Consider the following 10,770-nt stretch of genomic DNA (forward strand, 5'->3'; position numbering starts at 1 on the left):
TCACATGTTATTAATATTAATTTGATTATCTGAATCTCAATGGTCATTCATGTATCACTGAAACGGACACTAAACCCAATTTTTTTTCTTTCATGATTCAGATAGAGCATGCAATTTTAAGCAACGTTCTAATTTACTCCTATTATCAATTTTTCTTCGTTCTCTTGCTATGTTTATTTAAAAAGCAGGAATGTGATGCATAGGTGCCAGACCATTTTTGGTTGAGAACCTGGGTTATGCTTGCTTATTGGTGGGTAAATGTCAGCCTCCAATAAGCAAGCACTATCCATAGTGCTGAACCTAAAATGGTCTGGCTGCTAAGATTTACATTCCTGCTTTTAAAATAAAGATAGCAAGAGAACAAAGAAAAATTGATAATAGAAGTAAATTAGAAAGATGCTTAAAATTTCATGATTTATCTAAATCATGAAAGTTGGTCTCAGTGTCCCTTTAAAGCAAATTTAAAGCATAGCTAAACCAGGTTAACACATAGGCAAAAAAGAATAAAAATATACATTTGCTACTCAATAGCTCTTTAACATATATTAATGTGGGTAACAAGAAAAAAAATTCTTTGTATTGTACATTTTAAAATATTTCTTCTCTTCTCTAAATGAATATATTCTTAGTGTTAGAGATCTTCATTTACAAATAAAATGTGCTTGGAACATAGTATATTACTTCTGAACTCCTACTTACTGATATTTTAGAGTAGATAACATCTTTTCAGAAATAATAATTCAGTTTGCTCAAACACACAGGCATTACCAGTGGTGCCAGGCACCCAGAATGTCTACTGGACATAACAAATGCATAGAAATATAATCTGTAGGTTCCTAATGCAGAAAATAAATATAAAAGATCAAGCTTGTAATATGCAACAAGGACAGTTTGTACTCTTTTTTTTTTGTACAAGGTGTTCCTGAAAATGCCAGATGTAAAAGAAATTCCGTAGAGGCTATAAAAAAGCTTCCTACTAAATATAACCAGAACAAAGCCAGTGCCTCAAGCTAACAAGCAGATGTACAATTTGCAATATCGCATGACCAAAAATTGAATTAAGAGTATATTTGAGGTGAGAAATGCAAAATATCTTGAAGGTTTGCAAAGCAGGTGACAGAGAGGCTGACTTTTGGTTTCAGTGGCACATTATACATTACACACAATGGGGTCTATTTAACAAGGTGCGGACGGACATGATCCGACATTGCGGATCATATCCACCGCACATCGATAAATGCCTTGTGAACTGCTGGTGCAATGCCGCCCCCTTCAGATTCACAGCCAATCGGCCGCTAGCAGGGGGTGTTAATCAACCCAATCGTATTGGATTTGGTTGATTTCGTGCGAGTTCTGTCCGCCTCTTTAGAGCAGGTAGACAGGTTATGGAGCAGAGGTCTTTAGACGAGGCTTCAAGCGCCATACAGAGCTTGATAAATATGCCCCAATATGTTAATATGATAATTTCATTACAAAACACTGGTGTCTCATTTGTTGAATCTATATCAATTAAAATAACTGATATGAATCTATCTCAGGAGACTAGTTTATTAACGCATTGTTGTGTGTGAGAAGATTGTGGGGCTCCTATGCTCTTGTGCTATTGCTTTCACTTAAATATGTGACTGTGTAATGGCCCATAAAGAAGACAAGAAGAGTACATTTATATTTTTATATTTTTATTATAAGGATAAGGAATCTTATAAAAGTAATACACTCAACATAAGAAGATGCTTTTCTTTTTTCACAGCATTATTCAACCATGCTATAAATATATGTTCCTGCTATATAAAATAATTTTCCATTTTCTTCTATACGTTCCTTACAAATAGTACAAATTCTCAAATATTCAAAAAATTTAATTTAATGTCCTATAACATGTTTAATTATATGGAGTTGAAGAAAAGCTTTGGAATTTATTTTTATTATTTATTTTACCCACTTTTCCTTTAGTTTAGAAAATTGTGTTTTTGGTTTTATTTTTACATTCATTGCTGAGAGTTTTTAGAGTATCATGCATGATCTATATTCTATTATATTTACCCTTATCATACAGAATCTACAGTATATTCTATAGCGTTTACCCTATCCTGCAGGATCTATATTCTATAACTTTTATGCTGCAACATTCTATACAATAATTGCTTTTAGGATTTAATTTATAACTGTCAATAATTGGCCACATCGAAGGGGAAAATATATTAACAATACACCTAAAATTCTAATACTATAATTCCTAAACATGTGGCAGTTTTAAATTATATTCTGAAATACTGTGATTTAGTTGGTAGGTGATACAACTATTTTCACCTGTCTTAGCTGTACCCACTTTATTTGCCTCAGAAGGAAGAAGGCTGAGATAGCCATGCTGGGATTCAAATCTGCAACCAAGAAGATGGAACAGTAGGTATATCCAGATGGCCAATTAGGCAATTAAGCCATCTCAACAGCTATTCAATAAAAATTAGTAGTGATTTACGACTCAAACAATAACCATAAATCAAATAATTATTACCCTTCTAAATATATGTTTAAAAAATAAATTATATACAGTATGTTTAATTATATGTATGTGTTTGTGTGTTAATAAGAATTACAGATTTTAATAAATATTAAAAAAAATGCTGTCAAGTTGTATCCCACCTTGTTCAATCAAAATTAAGAATGTTCTGATATTTGACTGGTAACATGGATTAAATTTTGACAAATAGCAATTCTAGCAGTCCCCTCATATATTATATGACAAATTATCTGTACAAACCAATGATTAATATAACACCAACCCTATGAATTGTAAATTAACAGATGCAATTATATAAAATAAAAACTGTTACTTACCCCTGATATATATCGGGTTCTACACTGGACAGTTCCAAATATTCCAAGAATCACAATAATGATATGTACAAAGTTTGCCAATATTGGTGCCCACTGATAGCCAAGGAAGTCAAATATTTGTCTCTCTAGTATACAGGCCTAAAGGGAAAAGAAGAACAAGACAACAATACTGTTAGACAGATGTGTTAATTATTTAACACTGTATATTTATCTACAAAATGCTATATATACACCTTAATTTACAAGTTTCTTAAAGATTAAAATATACCCCCTAAAACTACACAATAACTTCCATTTATCATGGTGCAATGGAGACAAGGTTCCCAGACAGAGAACTTGTCTGCACGCCTTCAGGGCCTCCATTGCAGTGACCTCTAATGCTGCCAGAATTAACATTACAGAAGCAAATGCTTGTGCAGCCCCCTCCTCCTGCATCAGCGAGCCTGCACTAAAAGGGCCACAGAGCTGCTTACAAAGCTTCATAAATGGGGGCTAATCACTCAAGTTCGCATAAGACCATTTTTAGAAGCTTTAGTTTGTGCTTCCAGATTCCAAAGAGCAGGAATGGACATATGCTTAAAAAATGAATGTTAAATGGTAGAAAAAAAACATTTACCACTGAATGCCTCTATAGAATGGATAGTAACTCTGCTAAGTCAAATACTATATTCTTTTTAAGGACAAAATAGAAATGTGTATCTATAAGTATCATGATTCATACAGTGTAAGTCAAGCAGATCCAACAGTGAATATTTATTTTTGCGATTTCTATATATATATATTTTCATAAATGAAATGTAAGGCACTAAACAGCAAATTTAAATGTGTGGGAATGTTTGGTGAATATTCAAAATTCAAATAGATCTAGTTTCTCTTTCATCACCCTTAAAGGGACACTGAACCCATTTTTTTTCTTTTCTTTCGTGATTCAGATAGAGCATCCAATTTTAAGCAACTTTCTAATTTACTCCTATTATCAATTTTTCTTCATTCTCTTGTTATCTTTATTTGAAAAAGAAGGCATCTAAGCTTCTTTTTTGGTTTAGTACTCTGGACAGCACTTTTTTTATTGGTGGATGAATTTATCCACCAATCAGCAAGAACAACCAAGGTTGTTCGCCAAAAATGGGCCGGCATCTAAACTTACATTCTTGCATTTCAAATAAAGATATCAAGAGAATGAAGAAAATTTGATAATAGGAATAAATTAGAAAGTTGCTTAAAAGGGTTCAGTGTCCCTTTAACCTGATTACCCATTTTGGCCACTTTTGGACATTATATCTTGGCTATTCACACATATTTTTTTTTAAACAAAAAGGGACAGATTATAAAACAAGAATTTCACTTGGGTAAAAACCTGATTGCATTTTCATGCTGGTATTACAAGTCATTGGTTAATATTTATTGTATTAATGTTAGCATGGTGAAGGCTAAAGCAATCATGCTGGATACAACTGATACATAAAGTCATTTTCCCTCAGGAAATAGATTTCCATTAGGGCCTACTCTAAAATGAATTGTGTCAGATAATGCAAATGTACAAAGCCTTTCTAGTGCAAAACGTAAGCTCAGGTACATGGGTTCCTTCCTTTCCTTTTCTATTTACTTTAAATGCAAGTTAAATTGCACAATATAGATTAAACTTTAAATATACAGATGCAATCATATACATGCATACAAACAATGTTAACCCGTTCCATTCCACACTCCCTTGTCGTATTCATTATCTGTACACCTCTTCACAAAACACCCCAACCTTTTAGCTTTAATTCAATTAGCTAACTCATATAATCACAAACATAATATAGCCAGAATATATATATATATATATATATATATATATATATATATATATATATATATATATATATATATATATATATATATATATAAACAACTGTTGAAAAATAGGCATATCTTGTGTTTTCAGTATTGATCATTGATGATGATGACATCCTAACATTCAAAAACACAACTGCAATCACAAATAAAGATTCTAATGATCTTATCTGAGGACAATTTCAATTTCAAAGATCAATTTAAAATGTGTTATTATTTTCTATTAAATCAGTAAGCAGTCATGTTTAATGTGTTAAATGAATATGCACAAAGACATTAATATTGTGATCAACCAGTGCAAGCAGCAAAGATGTAAAGTTCAAAAAGGCTAAAATAAGTTTAAAAGAGGCCATGGCTATTGAATGAGAACAAAAACATTTTGAATTGTGTTTTCCAATAGTTTAAAATATCTCATTCTCTCAATGCAGAATTTTGATTGAGTTTTTGGTCATACTTGATAACCAGGTTTTCAAATAGAATGTTATGAATTTGATTTGAATCCATCATGAAAAAAGTCATGCAAAACATTTGTCATTTAATGAGCTGGAAAAGACCTCTACGTGAAGATAACCCATACTAGCAGTAAGCTTCTGCAGTGACCCAATTGTGTAGTGCAATGTTCAATTGTCTTTCTATAAAAATGATTGATGGTCTGTAAATTTGTTTTTTTCATCCAGTAGAAGAGAAATCTTTAAATACAACCACCACTTCATATAGTATAAGTTGAAAATCAACAGCTTGAAAAAAGACAGAATAATTTTATGATACTGTTGGCAGTCTTCCTTATGTTTTCTGCTAGAATATCTGCGTAATTATTATTTTACTTAAGTATATTAAAGTTTATTATTTTAAACTACTCTATGTCAGTACCTATTTTATTGTAAATCCAAGCACTGATTTTAAATGTGTTATTTTTTTCTATTAAATTAGTAAACAGTCATGTTTAATATGTTAAATGAATATGCACAAAGACATTAACATTTTGAAAAACCAGTGCAAGCAACCACAATGTAAAGTTCAGAGGTTAAAATGAGTTTAAAAGGGGGGGCGGAGCCAACTGTCTAACCAGCCGGACGCATATTGAAAGAGCTCCGGCTCTGCAGCCTGCTATTTGGAATAAAACTATGGTTTAATACGGGAGTTTACAACTTTATTAGAGTGACCATCTTACAACCTATTGCCAGCCTAGAATGGACATTTGCAAACTCTGTTCCAGCCTAATATAAGCTTCACAACGGAATCATAAAGGCGCAGCAGTTGGGAGATTGGAGCCGGTAGCAGTAAGACCCATGAACTGCACTACCTATAGAACTATTCACTGCATGCTCTCAATTCACTGAATTTAAGTACCGGAGCAGCCTTACTAGCCATACCAGTCATTTTATTGGCCTCATTGAACAACAAGATGGCGGCCGCTGACGACTGGGAGCTGATAGCCCGGGGTTTTATTGAGTCTGCCTTCTGGCTCTTAGAGTCGCAATTGCTTAGGCTCTCTCCCACTATTGGCTGCAGCCTACCTCCTAAAACAGTGCAAGAACAGCAAGTTGAAGAAGATGAGCTGTCTTCACCTGCTGCTACAGAAAGTAAGGAGGCGGAGGCCCCGCTCTGCAATGTAGTGCCATGCTCACAACCGCCTAAGAAAGACCCGGATTTGGCTAATGCACCACTCGTAACAGAGGAAGAGAAAACTGAGGTCGCATTTACAAAAGTCCTGGAAGACACCACTAACGCTGCGCAGCTCCACCGCGATGGATTTGCTGATTCCTACTTAGCCTTCATTCCTAACCAGGGGAGCGAGAGAGATGCGCTTAAGTGCCCTACCTCTAGACATTTCTTTCAACTCCAGGAGGAAGGCTGGTCACCCATGGGGACCCCCGCACTGCCCTTGTTGCCTCTAAGTGGAGCGCATTATGTTGCCGTACTGCTGTTTATGGTGAGATCTAGTGATATGGTTTCCAATTTGAGAGGCTGCTACACATCGTTGGCTACCGGTGTGGGGTAAATCCATGGAACGCTGCTTTGGGACTGTGTGTCAGCTTAGTTGCTTTTTACTATTTTCAGCGTTTCTGCTTGCTTGCCCTTATCTGTTAATCCCTACCCAGCATTATGTTTTATAATTCTTTAATGATTTCAGAGCCTGACACTTTGAATTTAAATGTACTGTGTTATCGATCATTTTGTTAAGATATGGGACCACCTGTTTAATATTGACGTATCAAACTCTAGAGTTGTAGACCACTATCCTTATACAGTAGTCCAAGCTAGTTCATGGTATGTACATCTTTTGGAGCCAAACTCTAATCCCTGATGGGAATGGAAGATGAAAGGATAGAATTGGGCTCTTGATGCCTATATATCTGTTAATGGACTGTCAGAACTTTATGTCTAATGCTGCGGGGCATAGGGCCCATGCCCTGCAGTGGATCTATTCACTATTTTTCCACCCATATAGTTACAACCTAGATTGCCAGGGATTGTTATACATATATGTTTTTTTTTCCCACTATATGAGTCCCAATTATTTGTTTGGGAGTGTGCATTAACACTGGTCCCTGTACTGAATTACTGCTACGATAGCTACGATACTAAATTCGCACTTAACCTCTCTCTGCATTGTTGGTTTAATGACTAGGGTCTAAGCAATATTACCTTGTGTCAAGGTCATTCTGTGAAAATGTAATTTGCTCATATTACTAAAACTTCCCTGAACATTGGACACCGTTATGTATATGCAAACGTTCCCCGACACAGTTTTGTCTGCCTTAAGCAAGAGAATTTTTTTTTCGTGTTTATATACTTGTTTAGTTTCTCTAATGTTCAAGCCACTCTATTTAATGCTAGTTATAGTATTATTACTTTTGTAGCTCATACCAGGGCTATGGCAGTTCTATACCTGCAGTCTATCATAAACCAAGAGTGTGTGAATTCCCAGTTATAATAGTGCCCAAGCACATTTCTTAATATGCCCGCCACACAGTTTTAAGTACAGCTATTTTATTATCAGCATATGTAAGGTATCATATTTCTTTATATTGTATTTGCATAGCATATCATTATGTGTTTAAGCTCTCCCTGTTCATGTTTTATATAGCGAAGATAGTTCTAAGTGCATTTTATTTTGTTTTAATGCTCCTAAACGGTGAGATAACTCTGAAAATATGAAAAACACCACCTCCCCCCCCCCCAACCTAATGTATCCCCTATTCTAGGGGAACTAACAAGGCGGTTTATCTTGTCTATACCGCACCTAAGTCACAGCTCTTAATCGCTCCCCAAGTACCTAACCCTTCATAACATAATAGGAATGCGTTTATATGCCCTGTTTAGATCAGCAGGACTGATCGCTAATGTGTACCACCTGCGCATGCTATTTTAACATAGTTGTTAGCTAATTTTATGGAGGCATTCCATTGTTTCAACATAAACCCATTTACTAGTAAAGGAGCTTGACAGTATATTACCCTAGAAAACAAAAAAAGAGGTTTTTTCAACAAGGGTCCATGAGTGGCCCTCTCCTATTTATGTTCACCTACTCTCTGTTCAATTCGCATTGGCCCCGTGGCCTGACAGTGGCTACTCGATTCATGTAGTAGGTCTTCAGCTACTATGGTGCTTACTGTATAATATGAGAAAGTAATTGTCTTTCAACTGTTTGGCTTGCCAATTTGTCATATGTTTGCAGCTAATTTTGTATTACTCTTCTGATATCTTTTTATTGTATATTGGCAATTACCAAATGTTTATCTTGACAAAAAACCTCAATAAAAATTATTATAAAAAAAAAAAAAAATGAGTTTAAAAGAGGTCAAGGCTATTGGATGAGAACAAAAAAAAATTTGAACTGTGTTTTCCAATAGTTTATATATCTCATTCTCTTAAAGCAGAATTTTGATTGAGTTTTTGGGTCATACTTGATAACCAGGTTTTCAAATGGAAAGCTATGAATTTGATTTGAAACCATCATGAAAAAGTCATGCAAAACATTTGTCATAGATTCCCTAATGAACTGGAAAAAGACCTCTACGTGAAGATAACCCATAATAGCAGTAAGCTTCTGCAGTGACCCAGTTGTGTAGTGCACTGGTCAATTGTCTTTCTATAAAAAATGAGTGATGGGCTTTAAATTTGCTTTTTGATTTTTTTTTATGCAGTAGAAGAGACGTCTATAAATACAACCACCACTTTATATAGCATAAGTTGAAAATCAACAGCTTGAAAAAAGGCATAATAATTTTATGATACTGTTGGCAGTCTGCCTTATGTTCTCTGCTATAATATCTGCGTAATTATTGTTTTGCTAAAGTATTTTAAAGAAAAGTACTGTATTGAGGAGCTTTTTAATCTGGATGTCTGGAACCTCCACCTCTAATAGTGCCAATTCTTTTGTTTGACTCATTAAACCAGCACTGTTCATATTATTTGACAATGCTTATGTATTTGTAATTTTATAAATCATAGAGTTTGAGCAATTTTAAATTATATGTTTAACTTTGAGTTCTTTTCAACCAACTAAAGTATAACTGTACTATCTCTTAAATAGGTAACTACCAAATCTGAGACTGCACAGCAGTAATCAATTATGTTAAGCAATTCTTAACATTATAACTAGAAATTAATATAATTTATTTTTATAAATTTATGACTTTTACATTTTTAGCCCCTCCCTTTTGATTTTTGAGTAACAGTTTTAGGCAACAACTTGACCATTACAGTTTGTATATATTTAGAAAGTCATTTTTAAAGCTGTAGCTAAAAAAGGTAAAATATTATATGCACTCAACAAGCACACTTTTGAGCGAATGCTTATCCAAGCTTCAATGCATACTGAGAATATTATTTTTAACTACTCCATGTCAGTACCTATTTTATTGTAAATCTAAGCACTGATTTGCAATTGTAATTTACTAATTTGCTGTACATTCCTAAGCTAAGCATATATGGAAGAACATAACATGTATCTAACAAGAAAGTAAACCTAATTAAACTAAAAATGATGTGAGGCGGACCTACTTCAGGATTTGACATGTAGTGAGTGTTTTTCTTAATATTTCTGGGACTCTAATATCACTGTTGCAAATAATTGAAGAATGAGAAAAATGTCTCCCAGTCAATTTTTATGAGTATTAAAGTGATGGTAAAGTTGCAACATTTTGGTTTATAAATGTAGCCTATCCATTTATGAGCAAAGTTGTTACGTTTTCTTCATTTATAGTTGTTTATAAATCTGATGTATTAATGATCTAAAAAGTCTGTGTTACCATTCCTCCCACATTGTACTTCCTGCACTAATATATGATTATTGTAGAGAGCAGTCCCACCTGCTCCCTATATCAGCATCTAGGCTCACTTTTAGTTTGGAAGAACGAAAAATCAGTTGCGCATGCCCTGTAGATGAAGGGGACGGATTAGATAAAGTCCTGGTCGCCTAACGGCCAGGTTTTCAACTGGAAGAAAACAAAAACATCAGAGGAAAAAAAATATGTACATGGAGCCGGGTGGAATATGGGACCATAGTAATCAAACATTAAAACAGTAATAACTTTAATGTAATGGCTTAAAATATTCATGAATGAAAGTACAGTACTATTTAATTTTCAAAACCAAGCAAACTCTGGTTTGACAGTTGCATAACTTTACTATCACTTTAATGACAAATAACAGCACGTTGTACCCACATCTTCAATAAATGAAATAAAAATGTTTTAGTGATCAATAAACATAAAACATTCAACATTACAAGGGTTACTTTTAAAAGATAAAAGCGCGACAATTACATAGCAAACAGAATGGCTGATTTTTGACAATCAAAAGTGACTGCCATATAGCAACAACCAATCAAATTAAGATACTTCTAAATGTTTCTTATTTCATTTGATTTGTATTAAAGTCAAGGGATAGATGAACAACATATAGGGCCAGATTACGAGTGGCATGCTAACAGTTATGTGCCACGGATATAATTTATCATGGCTCTTTGCGTGGGTCGGATGTAGAGCGTGTATTACAAAGTTGAAAGTAAATGCGATAGCTTGAACGCAATTGAATTTAACACACATCAGTATAGTGCACGCTCAAATAAAAAGTTGCACAAAA

The 10,770-nt window shown here is 34.2% G+C and overlaps 1 protein-coding gene across 1 annotated transcript in view; it reads right to left on the minus strand.

Annotated features, from left to right (window-relative positions):
- NKAIN2 (sodium/potassium transporting ATPase interacting 2) overlaps window positions 1–3,273 on the minus strand; it is a 987,696-nt gene extending 984,423 nt beyond the window's left edge. Inside the window, exons 1-2 of the mRNA XM_053712142.1 lie at window positions 3,238–3,273; window positions 2,839–2,976 (exon numbers count right to left, since the gene is read on the minus strand). Coding sequence (XP_053568117.1) covers window positions 2,839–2,976; window positions 3,238–3,273 — 174 coding nt within the window. The remainder of the gene's footprint in view (window positions 1–2,838; window positions 2,977–3,237) is intronic.
- Window positions 3,274–10,770: the final 7,497 nt, after the last annotated feature.

Source organism: Bombina bombina, chromosome 4, assembly GCF_027579735.1.
Source record: "Bombina bombina isolate aBomBom1 chromosome 4, aBomBom1.pri, whole genome shotgun sequence".
Lineage (NCBI taxonomy): Eukaryota > Metazoa > Chordata > Amphibia > Anura > Bombinatoridae > Bombina > Bombina bombina.